Source organism: Diaporthe amygdali (genome assembly GCF_026229845.1).
Source record: "Diaporthe amygdali strain CAA958 chromosome Unknown NODE_60_length_211398_cov_62_513432, whole genome shotgun sequence".
Taxonomy (NCBI): Eukaryota; Fungi; Ascomycota; class Sordariomycetes; order Diaporthales; family Diaporthaceae; genus Diaporthe; species Diaporthe amygdali.
In genome coordinates this window covers 122488-138586 of record NW_026517080.1, presented here as the reverse complement: position 1 = coordinate 138586, position 16099 = coordinate 122488, and the positions used below count along the sequence as shown (strand labels likewise).

At 58.2% G+C, this 16099-nt stretch overlaps 7 protein-coding genes across 7 annotated transcripts; 3 read left to right on the top strand and 4 right to left on the bottom strand.

The window, feature by feature from the left end:
• Nucleotides 1–400: 400 nt before the first annotated feature.
• Nucleotides 401–1136, bottom strand: J7T55_007025 (uncharacterized protein; the record flags this gene model as incomplete). The annotated part of the gene is made up of 2 exons (XM_053135877.1): nucleotides 401–617; nucleotides 715–1136. The coding sequence occupies 2 exons, from the start codon at nucleotides 1134–1136 to the stop codon at nucleotides 401–403; spliced, it is 639 nt and encodes a 212-aa protein (XP_052986523.1).
• Nucleotides 1137–1904: 768 nt separating this feature from the next.
• On the bottom strand, nucleotides 1905–2936 carry J7T55_007024 (uncharacterized protein; the record flags this gene model as incomplete). The annotated part of the gene is made up of 1 exon (XM_053135876.1): nucleotides 1905–2936. One exon carries the CDS (start codon nucleotides 2934–2936, stop codon nucleotides 1905–1907), a length of 1032 nt encoding a protein of 343 aa, XP_052986522.1.
• Nucleotides 2937–3741: 805 nt separating this feature from the next.
• J7T55_007023 (nthranilate phosphoribosyltransferase) lies at nucleotides 3742–5125 on the top strand (the record flags this gene model as incomplete). The annotated part of the gene is made up of 2 exons (XM_053135874.1): nucleotides 3742–4128; nucleotides 4196–5125. 2 exons carry the CDS (start codon nucleotides 3742–3744, stop codon nucleotides 5123–5125), a joined length of 1317 nt encoding a protein of 438 aa, XP_052986521.1.
• Nucleotides 5126–5296: 171 nt separating this feature from the next.
• On the bottom strand, nucleotides 5297–7756 carry J7T55_007022 (trna ligase; the record flags this gene model as incomplete). The annotated part of the gene is made up of 1 exon (XM_053135873.1): nucleotides 5297–7756. One exon carries the CDS (start codon nucleotides 7754–7756, stop codon nucleotides 5297–5299), a length of 2460 nt encoding a protein of 819 aa, XP_052986520.1.
• A 2393-nt stretch (nucleotides 7757–10149) lies between these two features.
• On the top strand, nucleotides 10150–12196 carry J7T55_007021 (uncharacterized protein; the record flags this gene model as incomplete). Its single annotated transcript, XM_053135872.1, has 7 exons — nucleotides 10150–10234; nucleotides 10340–10702; nucleotides 10770–10892; nucleotides 10952–11010; nucleotides 11067–11247; nucleotides 11300–11901; nucleotides 11972–12196. The coding sequence occupies 7 exons, from the start codon at nucleotides 10150–10152 to the stop codon at nucleotides 12194–12196; spliced, it is 1638 nt and encodes a 545-aa protein (XP_052986519.1).
• A 654-nt stretch (nucleotides 12197–12850) lies between these two features.
• On the bottom strand, nucleotides 12851–14215 carry J7T55_007020 (uncharacterized protein; the record flags this gene model as incomplete). The annotated part of the gene is made up of 1 exon (XM_053135871.1): nucleotides 12851–14215. One exon carries the CDS (start codon nucleotides 14213–14215, stop codon nucleotides 12851–12853), a length of 1365 nt encoding a protein of 454 aa, XP_052986518.1.
• Nucleotides 14216–15066: 851 nt separating this feature from the next.
• J7T55_007019 (fructose-bisphosphate aldolase) lies at nucleotides 15067–16017 on the top strand (the record flags this gene model as incomplete). Its single annotated transcript, XM_053135870.1, has 2 exons — nucleotides 15067–15344; nucleotides 15429–16017. 2 exons carry the CDS (start codon nucleotides 15067–15069, stop codon nucleotides 16015–16017), a joined length of 867 nt encoding a protein of 288 aa, XP_052986517.1.
• Between the last annotated feature and the right edge of the window lie 82 nt (nucleotides 16018–16099).

The following is a 16099-nucleotide window of genomic DNA, read 5'->3' as shown; positions in this document are numbered from 1 at the left end:
TTGGCCGGCTTGGGCCACCCCCAGCCAAAGCCCAAGGCAGGCAAACAGATGCGCGTCACTAGACCTTAGTCAGCCGAACCGCCCCGGCCGATAAGCCTTATCTCAAAACACTATGGGGACCTGTCGTTGTGAGCTGGAAAACAATTTACAAGAACTATCTAGACTACCTAGGTAGGTGTGCACGCAGTACACGCATCGAATGCACGAGGACATTGCAGTGCATTCTGGGGCGTAAAACATGGTATCATTTAAAATCATTGCGCCTGCTAATTGACCGAACAAGCTCCCCAGCCCTCACCAAAAGCCCAGACCAAGCAATCAACAAACCAACCACACATACACACACAAATGTCCCACGCCGTCCTCTCCCCTGAGCTGCATTGCCCTGCTACGAGCAGCCCTACTCCTCATCCACGAACCTGCTCGCAATATGGCCAAAGAATGGTACCTCGAATCTGTCCAACATGTCCGCATCACGGTATGCCTTGAGCGTCAAGAATGCGACCAAGCCGAGGTCGCAGAGGAAGAGAAGCCAGCCGAGAAACACCGACCACGAGAAAAGGAGGTGGACGACGAATACGGCTGTGAACAGAAGCGCCGACTGCCAGGCGTGAAATCTGCTAGGGGCGTTAGCTGCGCTCGGGCGCGGAACGCGCATGACAGGACCACCCAGGTCGGCACATGCTGGGCTTCTGGAGCCGTCTCAAGACACACCTAACGTAGTCGCTCTTCCTCTCCAGAATCAACAGCACAATGGCCCCCAGCGGCGGCAGTGCCAGGTAAGCCAGGCACGCCTCGTAGTCCAGCCTGATGCCCAGACTCGTGTCAAACTCGTTGATGCCCTCCCTGTCCGCAGCCAGGCCGCTGCTTATGTTGCCAAAGTATCCATCCGCCGGCCGGGCAGCGCCAGCAGGTGCTGGACTCGCCTGGTAGTTTGGACTCGTGATGCGGTATCCGCTGGCCTGCCAGTTGCGCTGCGGCTGGGGATGTTGCAGTGGCGGTGGGCTGGCCTGGTTCGAGCGTTTCTGGTACGTGGAGGGCGAGAAGGGACGGCGGTCTAACGAGGCACGAGGGGACGCCGTGTCTGGCGAGCGGGACTCCTCTGGGGCAGAGGCCTGGTAGGGTGCGAAGTTCATTTGGACGTGTCTGGTTCTGCGGGACAGCAGCCCACGGAGTCGTCGCGTTTACGTGACAGAAGCTAACATGGCCTTTGGGATTCGCGTGATGGCCCCGGGCAGCCGACGGTGACGGGAGCCGACAAGCTGCTTTGGGGGGGGGGGAGGACAGGGCTATCGCGTCAAGAGCAGGAAGCTTCAGGGGTCTGGCCAAGGGAGTCCAGAGGCAGGCAAGCGGTGGTGCTGAGATGGGGCGGCCTGTTGCGACCCTGCCTGCCGGGCGCCGCCGGCTCTGCTATGGGAGGTCGCAGGGATCCCTTATCTTTGGCGCGGGCAAATGCAGTGATGAACCTCACAAATGCTTCACGGCCAACCGCGGAGGCCAATGCAATACAGATTGAATTTTCCGCATCTATACACTTAAGGTAGTCCTTTCACCTCTTGCTATATTTCTGAGTGTGTCTGGGGGTAAAGCTGTAGGATCTTTGGCCCTCTTCTCTGCGAATACGTCTGTACACGCCCAGGTCCACGACTCACCCGCCGGAACCCAACGCCGGTATTGTTGGGCACTATGCGACTCTGCAGGCTATTCCGTGTGCTGTCCTTTTGATTGCGTGGTCGGCCTCAAAAGGAGACCCCATAAGGATACAAATTGCGCAGAATACATGCAACAAGTGGTTTGTTTGTGCATTGTTTGAATGGCTTCTTTCACCACTTGTTTTCACGCCAGGGCTGCCCGTGATTGTGGACAGTCGTGTGAAGCTCGTTCCTTCTGCCCGGGTCCCTTCCCTACTGCTTCTTTTCGGCATCATCCGCGCCCTCCTCCAGCATTGTCCTCCTTGACTCCATCGTCACCCACAAGCTCTTGGACGCGCCCTCTAGAGCGGTTGTGAGACCGAGCCCTGCACTCTGCAACATGGCCACGAGCTGCGCCCGCAGCCCATCGAGACCACCCTCGATCCCGCCGACCCATCTCACACCGTCAGAGTCAAAGACCTTGCCCTCAATCCTTCCGCCCACCAGCAGGAGCTTTTGTAGACCGCTCTGTGTTGTGAGGTCGTAGTAGCCTGGGTTCTTCTTCCTCGTGGGCGCTGGGAAGGCAGGCGGACTGGGCGACAGTATCGACAGCGCCGCGGCGAGGTGCTGTGGCGAGACGGCCGGGAAGGTGAGGAGGGCGATCTGGCCGATCATCAGCGGCGCCAGCTGGGCGTAGGTGGAGTCCTCGGGCACGGCACCCTCGGTGGCCTTGACGGCCTGGTATGCGGCCATTGAGAGGTCGTGCGTGTAAGCTCCGTTGGCGCCCGTGTTTTTGGACTTTGCGACAGCGGCGGGGTCGAAGAACTCGATGACCTTCAGGGCCTGGTCGAAGGTGCGCGTGCGCACGACCTGCAGCAGGATGTTGGATGTGATGTCGATGGGCTGGCGGGCGTCTGGAGCGGGCGGGGCAGGCGGCACGGTGGCGAGAGCGGCCCTCAACTCGCGGCGTATGGCGGCCCACTCGGCGGCAGTGAGGTTGTTGTGCTGGAACATGAGCATCAGAGGCGTGGAGCGGAGGAGGGAGGTGTAGGTTCTCAGGAGCTGGGCCTTGCGCTCCTCGGGGCGTCTTGCGCTGGGTGGCTTGGTAGGCGGGACATAATCATCGGGAAGCCTCAGCAGTGACGCTATTGAGGCCGCTGTGGCATAATGCCTCGGAGCTGTGTTGAGGATCGTGGAGGGCGGCCATGCCGGCGCCGCACAACGGGGTGGCGTGTGTATGTTGCTGCATCTCCACGCAGAGGCCGCGAGCCTCCTAGAGGCCTGACATCGTACCCTGGGCGGCATGCTGGGGGTGACAGTCTCGAGACGCGTGCTCCGGGAAGGGAACGACGGGACGGATCAAGACAGGAAGAGAGAGAAGGGGATTGATTGACAAGGTGTGGAGTTCAGGCGATAGAAGAACCGGGCCTGTCTTTGGGGGATGCCGCGCTGCTGCTTTGGGGGGGGGGTGTTGAATTGACGAGATGGTGGAACCAAACCAAACCAAAAAGAAAAAGACCATGGACCGTGGACAAGTGACGATTGACCTTTGGACATTGACCATCGAAACCCTTAGTTGGCCTGCTGTGTTCTGGTTCTGCGTGCTGCGTGCTGCATTCTGCAGCTCCAGGTCGCGTTGTCAAAAATTTAGGCCCGAACGCTGCCAGCCGAGCCGGTTGGATGCGATCAGATCTGTGTATGCACTGCACATGTACATGTACATCCTTCGTTTGGTCATCTGGCAGACTTGACCCACTGAGTATTCCATGACTGACTGTACATGTACCCAGGCTGCCCCTGCAGCTAGAGATCTGGCAGGGACATCGATAAGATAAAAAAATATCTCGGCGACGAAGCTGCAGGGATCCTATGTCCTTAGCATGCGCGGCTCCAAGCCTGGCGATAGAGGCTGGGATTTCCAGTCTCGCACACCCGCACACCTACACACCTGCACACCTGCAGTCATACACGTCAATATCTCGGCACCTCTACGCCCCTCACAAGTCCTGATCTGAGAAGGACCCACCAACCTACCCTCCCTGGGGTGTGGGCTCGAGACCAGACCAGACCAGATCAGACCAGACCAGCACAAACCAGACATCCCGCCCAGATGGCTGCGCCCACCCCCGGCCAGCCGCGCTCGGAGCTGCAGTCCGAGTCGCAGCCCGACCTCATCGAGGCCGCCGCCGGTGCCTCCCAGGCCCCTCCCGTCGTCGACATCAAGCCCTTGCTCTCGCGCCTGTGGCCACGCCACCCAGACGTCACTGCCGCCGAGATCTCCGACGCCATCGAGCACTTCTTCACCGACCGCATCGACGATGTCCAGACCGGCGCCCTGCTCATGTGCCTGCACTTCACCGGCCTGGACCGCGACCCCGACGTCCTGTCGCAGTGCGCCCGGAAGATGCTCAGGGCCGCCGCACAGGTCGACTCCCTGCTGCTGCAGCGCATCATCCAGACCAGGGGCCGGAGGGAGGGCAGCTACACCGGCGGTTTCGTAAGTCAGCCAGCCTCCCCGCCCTGACTCACCCACCCGCTGACCACACCCTCTTCCTTGTGCGCAGTGCGACATTGTCGGCACTGGCGGCGACTCCCACAACACCTTCAACATCTCTACCACCGCCTCCATCCTCGCCTCCAGCCTCCTCCTCGTCTCCAAGCATGGCAACCGTGCCTCCACCTCCAAGTCTGGCTCCGCCGACCTCATCGCAAACATGCGCTTCCCCACCCCGCCAGACATGGCCGCCGTCCAGCCCGACAAGATCGCCCAGATCTACAGCAAGACCAATTACGCCTTCCTCTTCGCGCCCTCCTTCCACCCCGGCATGCGCTTCGTCTCCCCCGTGAGGAGGAAGCTGCCCTGGCGCACCATCTTCAACCTGCTCGGGCCCCTGGCCAACCCCATGGATGTCCACGACAGGCCCATGCTCGAGGCGAGGGTCATTGGCGTCGCGAGGAGGGACCTCGGCCCCGTCTTTGCCGAGGCACTTCGCCTCAACGGCGTGAGGAAGGCCATGGTCGTCTGCGGGGACGAGGAACTGGACGAGGTCAGCTGTGCCGGCCCCACACTGTGCTGGAGGCTCGCCGAGGATACCGCTGGCCAGGTACAGGTCCAGCATTTCAAACTCGCGCCCGAGGACTTTGGCCTGTCCAGACACCCGCTCGACACGGTATCGCCTGGCAAGGAGCCGGCCGAGAACGCCAAGATCCTGAAGAGGATACTGAAAAACGAGCTCGCCGACGATGATCCCATCCTCGAGTTTGTGCTCATCAACACTGCCGCCCTCTTCGTGGTCTCCGGGGTGTGCGACGCAGACTCGAGCGAAATGGGCCATGGCGATGATGGCATCGTGGTGCAAGAGGCAGGTCCTGGCGGGGGTAGGTGGAAGGAAGGGGTGAGAAGAGCCCGATGGGCGGTCAAGAGCGGCGAGGCTTGGAGGCAATGGGATGCATTCGTCCAGGTCACGAACGATCTCAACAGTGGACATGCCTAGTCCTCAACCCTGGGCCCAGCTAGGTCGTGACTTGTGCAGTCAGAGTCTAAAATGTGCCTGCAGGGTAGCTAGCTACAAATTTTAATTGCCCTTGAGGATTCGCGTCCTCTCCCCCCGATCCCCCTCCTGCCTTCGCTCCCGCCGGCGCGCCGCCGCCTTGTGTCTGTGTCTCTATCTAGCCATGACAGCTCTCACGACGCCCATGACGCTTGGCCGTCCTTCAAACCCAATGTCCTCGATCTCCGAGTGCTCGCCAGCTCCCTCGGATATCCACCGTCCTAGCAGGTCATTGCTCTCCTTGGGCTTGATGCTGCCATCCCGGGTGCCAATTGTCAGGTGTGCAACCTTGTTGACACAGTGCCACTTATTCTCCGGATCGTTGAGCCTAACCACAATTGCCATGATGCGGTTGTCATAGACAACGCGCTCCAACACGATCTCAACCTCGCCTAGTGCACTGTCAGGGATGCCTGTGCTGGCCTCGGCCTCGGCCTGCAGTCTCGAGTATCGGTCCCAAAGTTCAGGGTGGTCTTTCGAGGTAGCGCGGTGCATGAGTGTGACATGAAACTTGGGCTGGATGCGGCGGGTGCGCGACAGCAGCTTGTAGAAGCGGGCCTTTTCGGAGCCGACGTCCTTGAAGGTCTTCTCGAGGAGGGCATTGGTCTCCTTTGCTGGCACGTCGACCGACATGAACTCCAGGGGTTTCTTCTTGGCCTTTTTCTGGGGCTGGGTCTGGGTGCCGTTTTGGTTCTCCTTGCCGGGCTTCTTCCGATCGGGGATCGTGTGCCGTAAATCAGGGCGGTACTCTTCCATGGTTTCCTCGATGACACGGTCCATGTCCTCGGGGACATTCTGGACCAACCTGGGGTATAGACGATGGAGCTCGTTCACCAGAGTCTCCAGGTTCGCTCGGCTTCCCGCGAGTGGGTCAAGATCGACGACGGCATCAAAGCCGTCGTCTGGCGCCCGGTCGATGTCTAAAGGCTCGAAGCGGGCCAGAAAGCCTTCCATGATCCCTTTGACCTTGTTCGGGTCTGTGGCAGCCTGAATAGTCTGGTGGTTGTCACCACGAGCAAAGACACGGTCCTGCGTGATCTCTCGAACCCTGTCGATGTTGTCGTGCACAAAGTTGAGGGCTACGAGGCGGGCATCCCCATGTTGCATCTTGACATCTGTGAGAATCTGCTTCCTCTCGTGTTTTTGGGCATTATTACGGTCGGCAGTGACGGCGGAATGAGCCTCCAGCTGCTCGAGTACCATCTTGGTAAAGCGTGGAGGGCGCTTGGCGCCGGTGATGTTGTCATTTTGGACGTGGCCGAAGTTGAAGAGTTTGGAGAGGGCGACCGCAAGGGTCGTCTTGCCGCAGCCGATGGTCGCGATGGGAACGAGGATGACGTCTCGCTCCACCTCGGTCTTCCCGCTGCCTCCGTACAGCTCCTCGAACTTGGCCGCGTCAGCACCGTCAATGTTTTTGAAGGCGAGGAAGTCGTTGCGCAAGGCGATGATGCCATGGTTTTGGTTGTAAAGCTTGCCGAGTTTCGGGTCGGCTGCAAGTCTCTTTTTTGCGAAGACGAGGTACTCCTCGGTGATGGCACGATGCTTCTTAAACCTGGGCGGCTTGCCTGCAATCAGTGCCTTTGTGCTTTCTCTCCACTGTCGGTATAACAGGTAGGGCTCCTCGAATTTGTACTTGAAGAACCAGTCGAAAGGCTTCACGGTGGACGGGTCCCACGAGCGCTTGCACCGGATGACGAAGCCCTCGACGTCTCTGCCCTCGTGCGCACCGCTTTCTGCGCACTCCTCCAGGAACCTTCTGACCTCGGTGATCGTCTCCATCTTAAGGACGCCGACCTTGCGAAAGCCCCACCCATCGGCGAACTGGTGTACCAGGGTGCTGGGGTAAGTGATGAATTCGGGGACGTTGATATTGATACCGTGTAGGTACAAACCGGCCTTGTCAGGGCCGTAGGCCAGGATGTGCTCCTCGAAATCGTCGTCGCAGAGCTCGGCGACGGCCGTGGCGTTCCGCTCCCTCAGCTCGCGGGCGAGATCATCTTTGGTCCTGCCCAGGGCGTGGAGCTGCCGCTCGACCCACCGCTCGCCAGCTGCGGCATGGCTGAGATCGACGTCGCTGCGGTCACCGGTGGAATGTTTGCTGCAAACAAGGAGGGTGCCATCCTCCAGGCCGCTCATGAATATGATGCAGCCGTTTTCCTTGAGGGTGAGCTCGTAGGGCCCGGAGGTCTGGGTCTCGATAATGTCCCAGCGGGTCTCGTGGACCTCACCGACGTTGAAGAACTTGTCGTAGCCGCGGATGGCAATCTCGGGGACGTTGTTCCGGGTCCTTGTGGTGAAGAGCCCGCGCGCGTAGGTGGGCAGATCCCGCTTTTTGTAGTCGTACTCCTGGAACTTCCACGAGTCGACGGCCAGGGCATCGCGGGAGCCGGCGACGCTGAACTTGCTCTTCTTGGCGCTGAAGCCAGCCTTCTTCTTGTCCTTGGCGGCGTCTTCGAGAGAGCGGCACAACCGAGCGACGGCCTCTGGGGTCTGCTCCGCGTAGGGGGCAGTGGCCCCGGCGGGTGCGTCTCTGGCACCTGCAGCCTCAGCCTTGTCATGCGCCAGTTGCTCCATGCCCTGCTTGATGGCGGGCGCTGGTGTTCTGAGATGTCCCGAGATGCGAAGGGTTGAAAAGCCGCGGCTGAGAAATGAAGAGTGTGTTCGCTTCCCGGGTGCCAGGAAGGGGGGCAGGGTGCGGTGAGGTGTTGGGTGAGAGTCTTGATGAAGGCACAGGTGAGAGCGAAGAGACTGAAGTTGCGGGGTCTCGCAGGGTGAAGAAGTGAAGGCAGCGAGTGAAATTGGATGTCTACAAAGTCTCCGACTGCGAAACGATGGGCTACTAAACGTTGCTGCCAGAATGTGAGAAGGAAAGCGGGAAGGGGGCGGATGAGGCATTCACTGGCACTGGCACTGACACTGACGCTGACATTGATTGATACTGTGATTGAGTGCCTTCCTGCAGGCGAGGCACGGCAAGGCGAGATGAGGTGAGGCGAGGCCAGGCCAGGCCGGCTGAGGCCAAACGTCGAATGAGTCAAACGGCCAACAGCGTATTGTGCCTGCCCCTCCACAAGGCAGCAGCGTCCAGTTCTACTTACTGCCCAAGAGCCTCTCGGCCTAGCCCTCAACTTTGAAGATGGAAAGGTGGACTGATGGACTGATGGACTGCCTACCTACCAATACCTAGGTAGGTGGTGAATTGGTCAAGAAGTACAGAAGTGAAGAGGGTGTATGCCGGCAGACGGGGTCATGCATGTGCATGTATGCACTGTGTAGTCAGTCTATGTGACCGTGACCAGAACCCAAGCCATAGCCAGAGCCTGGAGAAACATTGCAGTCAGCAGGCACCATCTGAATTTTTAAGACGACCTATGCGTTGCGGCTCAACGGCTGAAGCCTCCCAAGGCTTGAATGTAACAGCTCGGGTCCAACCAGTGAGGATATGGTGCATTTCTCTTGATGTTCGCACAGCAAGATTTTGCTGCAGGTCAGGCAGGGGCATCTTCTCAGTTTCCATCCCAGGGTTAGGGTCTGAGTCCGTCTGCCAGCCCCAGCCCTCAGCCCTACACGCCAAACCACCCAAACACTTGGATAACACCTGTGTACCTTGGTGCGTCAGAGAACATATAGACTAGATGTTCATAATCAAAGAGTACATCCCATAGTGTCCCTTGCGGACACTTTGGCAATACACAATATCAGTGCGATATCTTCGTATCGACATAGTAAGCAAAGGGGGCATATACATAGACATATATATATGTATATAGATTGCTAGGTAGCCTATGAGTATGGACCTTTTAGTCGTCCCTGCAAATGATGGACGGTCTGATGGACTGCTAACAGAACAAGACAGCATTCAGGCAGGCAGGCAGAACCCTAGGTACCTAGGTAACTAGCACCTTATTGTACCTAGGTAAGCAGGCAAGGCAAGGTAACACGGAGCATGGAATTAGCAGCTGGCCCAAGCTCCTGACAGCTCTGAGCTCCCTGATGCTGGGCCACAGCTGCATGACATCACCGGAGCATTTCCCCCGGCGCGCCACAGCTGTCATCGTCCCAACGGGCACATGGTGATGTAATCACCATAGGGTATTTTTGTTATGCGGTAGCGGAACAAGCTGTTGCTGCTTGCGTTCGCGACACACACACACAGCATACACACACGTCGTAATTTACTGAGCTACGCAGCCAGGGCAGAGGGGCCAGAGGGGCAGGAAGCAATGGACGTCCAATGACGCTATTTGGCGTCTTTCTCACACACCGTCGTCTGACGTCATGGGCATGAAAACGAAAGGAACGAAGCTTCCTGTCGCGTCAACAGCAATGGCTGCATTGGCTGCTCCCGTTTCTGGCACCCTGCCACCACAGGGCCCATCGAGATCATGGTGACCGCTGACCTACGTATGCCACAGCCATCACGTCTTTGATTCATCTAGCGTGGACGGCCGACCGACCTCTCTCGCGTGCCTCCCATTGGTATGTACGTAGTGTTACCGTAGCTTACCGTAGCTTACCGTACTGTACCGTACTGTACCGTACCGTACCGTACCGAACCGTGCTACTGACGAGCAGGCTGAGGAGCTGCTCTCCATACATCTGGGTGCATTGCCATCAAGCCACATAACAAAGAAGTGACGTACATGTGTGGCCATCGCACCAGGCCCCCAGGAGGCGCTTTGCCTGACTGACGGAGCTTCGTCTGCTCGACTGCCCATCTCCCTACCTACCTACATGTAGGCTATCCTGCTCTTCTTGACACCCTCACATCACAATCACAGTTCACCTCCTCCCTTACCTTCCCCGTCCCTTTCTCCATCGGTTTCGTACCACCCTGACTTTCGAGCATTGCCATCGTAAGTCAACAACGATCCGGACTGTCCAACCTACCAACAAACAAATAAACACACAAAAAGACATACATACACGAGATACACGACAGGCGTGACAGACACACCAAACACGCCATGAGGTTCGTCAAGGCCCTCATCTCCGTCGCCCTCGTGGCCGACGCTGCTGTTGCCAGCAGCAACAGCTGGTTCTCCAAGGCCGGTAAATACAGTAACCGCCCTTCTCTCTTCTCGCACTCTTCGCACTTCCGCCCCTGAATGAGGCAAGCACAAGCGCTGACCCTTACTCTGCGCCTCCCATCTCCAGCTTACAACAAGTGGCATGAGACTGAGCTTGAGCGTTGGCTCTCTGACCACGACGTCCCCTACCCAACCCCTTCTGACCGCAAGGATCTCGAGAAGCTTATCCAGTCTAATTGGGACGCCTACGCCGTCAACCCCTACAAGAGCTGGGACAACGACAAGTTGCTTGCCCACCTTCAGCAGAAGGGCGTCGACGTTCAGGATGCTGCCAAGTCAAACAAGGATTCTCTCGTTGCACAGGTGGCAGCTTCCTGGTACGAGACTGAGGACAAGGCACAGAATGCCTATTACAGTGTCAAGGACTGGATCTTGGACACATGGACCGACAGTCAGCTCAAGGCCTTCTGTGATCATCATGCCATTCCTGGTGAGTACTTGCTGCAACCTCCCCGCAAACCTCCCCCGCATAAGTACGGTCGTCTGACAGATCGCAGTTCCCCAGCCCCGCCAGCGGGACACCATCCTGTCAAAAGCTCGCAGCAATTATGAGACTATTGCTCAGAAGGCCGGCGAGGCTGCCTCGTATCCTGGTGACTGGCTCTACGAGACTTGGACTGGTGAGTACTCCCCGCGAGTCGAGGACTGCGAGTCTGTGCCGGAGATCTCACCATTGCAGAATCCGATCTGAAAGAATGGCTTGACACCCATGGCTTCCCGGCCCCCCAGCCCAGCACTGTGAGTATCTCGACCATCCACTTCACCCTCAGAATCCTGCTGACAACCCGGCGCAGCGTGACAAGCTCATTGCTTCGGTCCGCCGGAACTCCCGCCTGGCGTACCTCAAGTCTCAAGAGCAGCTTGCTAGTGCCACATCTAGTGCCCAAGCTGCATACGCGACGCTTACTGACCAGCTGATCGATGCTTGGGGCGAGTCTCAATTGAAGGAGTTCGCCGACAAGAATGGCATCCCTGGTGTGTACATTTTTACGTGTATCCAAGGAAGCATCTCTAACCCGCGTTGCAGTGCCCCAAGGAACCAAGCTGAACGAGCTCCGCGCGCTTGTCCGCAAGAACCGTGCTGAAATTCTTGGTGACACCGTCTCCGGCACTGCCGCTTCGGCCTTTGGTGCTGCTACCTCGCAGGCCGGCAACCAGTACGCCAAGGCTACCAACGACGCGTCACTGGCCGTACAAGAGGCTTTCAACACCGCGATTGACTCTTGGTCGGACACTCGCCTTAAGGGCTACCTTGACGCCCGGGGCGTCCCTGTCCCGCACGCCTCCAAAACTGACGAGCTGCGCGCCTTAGTTCGTAAGAACTACCACAAGGCTTCTACTGGGTTGAGTGCCTGGACATTCGATGACTTCTCGATCGATAATCTCAAGGATTACCTCAAGGCCAATGGGGACGCTGCGGCCAAGAAGACAGCCGACAAATCTGGCGCAACTCGTGATGAACTTGTCAGTGCCGCGCAATCTGCCTATGCCTCTGCATCATCTGCTGGTGGCTCTACCTACGCATCCGCCACAAGCTATCTCACCCAGGCCACGGACACAGCCAGGAAGACAGCGTTCGATACTTGGAGCGAGAGTGACCTGAAGAACTACCTGGACAGCTATGGAGTCGTAAGTAAATCTCTGTGTGAAACGCCGTCAGTAATGGACATTTGGATAATTTGCTGACCGCACGGTGCAGTCTGTTCCCCAGGGCTCAACCACAAATGAGCTGCGAGCGCTCGCTCGCAAGCACTCCACTTACTTCCGCTACGGCACAAGTAGTCCATCCGGAACCGCTTTTGCCAAGCTCAGCGAGACAGTCCAAGCGGCCTGGCAGTGGGTTGTGGGCCAACTCAACACTGGTGCCGACGTCGCGAAGCAGACGGCCGGTGATGCCAAGGACAAAGTCAAGGAGGAGCTATAAAGCAGCATGATTAACAGCGGCATCGGGCTTGGAATAGGTAACGGCGCCTTTGAAGCTTCGTCCTCATATCGTTGGTGGAAGAAGGTGGTTTGATTTTAGGTACTGAGCTACGGGCGAGGGCTCGACGAAGGTGTTATGGATTGATGAACGGATAAAAATGTTCTTTTTTTTTTCCAGAAAAAACCCCCCCCCCCTTTTCGAGACCTGACGGCATGTAATTCACGCGTTTTTGGAAGGGTCGCTGAGCACGGATTGATGAGCCTTGATACCGCCGTGCAGGTACTTCCCTTCTGGTTGCATTGCATTTCTATTTCGGCCGTAGTTAGCATCTAGCAGTCACGCAAACTATGACTTTCACTGCGCCCCCTCTGTTGTTTCCTACTTTCTCTACTGCGCGGTATTACACGTAGAGCTGGTCACTCAAAGAACCACTGGCAGATTCCGGCGATCTTCTGAACTTCATTACGAATGCGTAGGAGGTCATCCAACGAGACTAATATACAGGCCTGCGCCTCGACTTCACGACGTTTCATGCGTAGATTCCATCGTGCACTTAGGCGCCCGGGTGGGTTGACCCAGGGTACTTCATTGTGGTGTTCTGACATGGTGTATTGCGTCTGGCGACACCAAAACTCCAGACTTCTGACCTGGCCGCTACTTGACCCATGTCCTTGCCACTGCTGCTGCAGCGAGATTGTTCCGGCCGCTCGATGTGTTTTGCAGAGCCAGACGTATCGAGTTGAGGGCCTGGTTGCCCAGGAAAAGCGGCATCTTCAGCCGTTGCGCCTCGTCTACGGCCGCCTGCAGTCCCTCAAGGATGCCGTCCAGCCCTGGGCCGTCTCCCTGCTCTGCCGTCCAGCCCTGGGCCACCTGGTCCCGCCCACCTCTAAAGGCCTTGATCATCTGGGGCCCATACAGGTTTAGCATGGCGCTTCCTCCCGCCGCATTGGTGCACAGATCGAACACTTGGTCCAGATCGAGGCCAACATGGCTAGCAAACGCGATGGTCTCGGCCGTCGAGCACAGGTGGATGCCCCTGAGCAGGCCCACCACCAACCTGAGCTTCTCGTCCTCGCTGCGAGGTAGCCCCTTGACAGGGCCCACCTTGCCCACCCCTTCGCTGTATAGCCTCAACATGCTGGCATCATCATCGGCGCCCCACCCACGGCCCAGGCCTGTGAAATAGACCTGTTCGGCAACGCTTGTCATGGGCGTTGGGAACCCGTACCTTCTAGCTTCGGACGTGATGATGCCAGCATCCTTCAAGATGATGGTGACTGCGCTTGCGATCGGTTTGAAATCCGGTGCCAGCAGCCGCGGGAGCCTGTTCTCGAACATCCAACTCGTTCCATCCGACGCGATAATCGCATCAGATGCCTTTTTCAGGTCCAGGCCGAGATGGCTCGCAAAGCCCAGCGCCTCGCTCGCCGACAGGATCTGGACTGCGGCCAGGACTTGGTGACACATCTTCAGGCTGCTGCCGGCACCGATGCCCTCAGGGCCTGCGACGATATACAGCTTCTTCGGATCCGACATGGCCTGCAGCAGCTCCCTCCCCTTGCTGATGGCCGCTTCTGTTGCGCCGGCCATTATAGACAGCGTCCCGTCCGCCGCTCGTATGGTGCCCCCCGAGACGGGGCAGTCAATAAGGGAGATGTCGCCGCGTCCAAGCCCAGCCAGCTGTTCCGCCAGCCCCTGCACGTACGCAGCAGGCACTGTCGAGCAGATGAAGAGAGCGGCGCCGTGGGGCAGGGCCGGCACGGCAGGAGCGTCTCCTTCCAGCAGCACGCTCTGGGCCTGCTGTGCGGTGGCGACCATGACGACACAGAGCCCCTTGCCGGCGACAGCCTCGGCCGGTGTTGCTGCTGAGCTGCCTCCGGCCTGTTGAAATCGCTCGAGGGTTGGGCCCCAGACATCGAATCCCGTGACGGGGTAGCCCCTCTTTACCAGGTTGGTGGCCAGGCCGAAGCCCATAGCCCCAAGCCCGATGAAGGACACGGCTGGTTTAGCGGAGGCCATCGTGATATGTCGCGAGTCTGTGACGGCGAAGCTCTCTCTCACTCGTTGGGCTGAGCGGCACCGATGGAATTCGATTTCATCGGCAGAGGATGAAGCAAGTTGGGCCCAGACCACAAACTAAGACAGACGGACGGACGGACAGACAGACAGGCAATCTATTTACATGAGCTGGTCGGTTACTTGTTGATGAGTTGACGAGACAGGCTATCGGGACTGTTTCGACCGAGGTCTGGTTCCGAGGAACTCTACAAGGCGACCCCCCCCCTTTTCCGTCTCCCGAACTCGGTCATCTTGTCGGCAAGGCAACCCCGCTGTGGTGATGGATGGGGCACCGTCCTTGGCCGTTAGCTTCATGACTTCGCTTGGGCTTTCTGGACATGCGAGTGCCGGCTTGCCACGCACACATGAGCCGGCCGACTGGAGGAGCCAGCCGGCGAGCTACGTTAGTAACAGGTCAATTCCCCTCGTGACGATGTACCTAGTGCCCCACAATCGCCTCGGCGCACCGGGGGACATTGGACCTATACGTCGAGTTCAGTGTCCTTCTACACAGTATTCTTTTTGATGGATGGGGGGTCTGCTGTCCACTGCTGAAAACGACCAAATTAGGCAAGCCGACGTGGAGGCAGCATTGTGTGGTTGCATGTCTATTCACAGTACAGTGGACTGACTACTGTAGATAGACTGAGTGCATGAACGCATACACACACACACACTCTCTCTCTCTCTCACCTTTACTCTCACCCTCACCCTCACCCTCAAAACCCTCGCTCTTGTCTCACTCCTCCAATCATCCCGACTCATCGCCAGTGCTCAGCACACTCAATTGGTTCGAACGTAGCATCGCCGAAATGGCCCGCCCCCCGCTGTCTCAGAACAGGTCCATGGCCATCCTGAAGGCCGCGAGGCAGGGCAACTACGCTGTACCAGGCATGTGCTGTTACAACATCGAGTCCATCATTGCCACCGTCCGTGCTGCCGAAGCAGCAAAGTCTCCCGCGATGGTGCTTCTCTTCCCATGGGCTATCGAGTATGCTGGTTCCTCGCTGGTAAGAGCTGCAGCGGATGCTTGCCACAACGCTCAAGTGCCCGTGTCGCTTCACCTGGACCATTGCCAGACACCCGAGCTGTAAGCCGCCCTCACTCGTCGGCCGTCCCACCGCTCATCTCAGCGCTCTTGGAAGCTGACCCTCCTTCTTTGCCCCTATCGCAGTGTGAGGCGGGCCGCCGATATCGAGGATGGCTTCGACTCCATAATGTGCGACATGAGTCACTACGATAAGGAGGAGAACCTCCGTCTGACCAAGGAGCTTGTCGGCTACTGCCATGACCGAGGGATCGCTGCCGAGGCAGAGCCCGGGAGAATCGAGGGCGGAGAGGATGGCGTCGCTGAAACAGCAGACCTCGGTGGGGTGCTTACCACTCCCGAGGAGGCCGAGGAGTTCGTCGCGACAGGCATCGAAATGCTGGCTCCGGCTTTCGGGAACGTGCATGGCAACTACGGTCCCAGAGGCATCCAGCTCGAGTATGACCGCCTCGAGAGCATCTACAACAAGGTTGGCGACCGCGTGCAGCTGGTCCTTCACGGTGCCGACCCCTTCACCGAGGACATCTTCAAGAAGTGCATCGCTGGAGGAGTTACGAAAGTCAACATCAACAAGGGGATGAACAAGCACTATGCTGCTGTGCAGGAGGAGATGCGAGGCAAACCTCTGACCAGTGTCATCGAGGCTGGGACAAAGCGGATGCAAGAGGCCATCGAGACATACATGCAGCAGCTGGGAAGCGCTGGCAAGGCTTGAGGTCCACGTCAAGTTCGGCCAAGGCCAGTGACTCAAGAGCACAGGGACAGAGGTTTTGCATCTTCACTGTAGGATAACATGG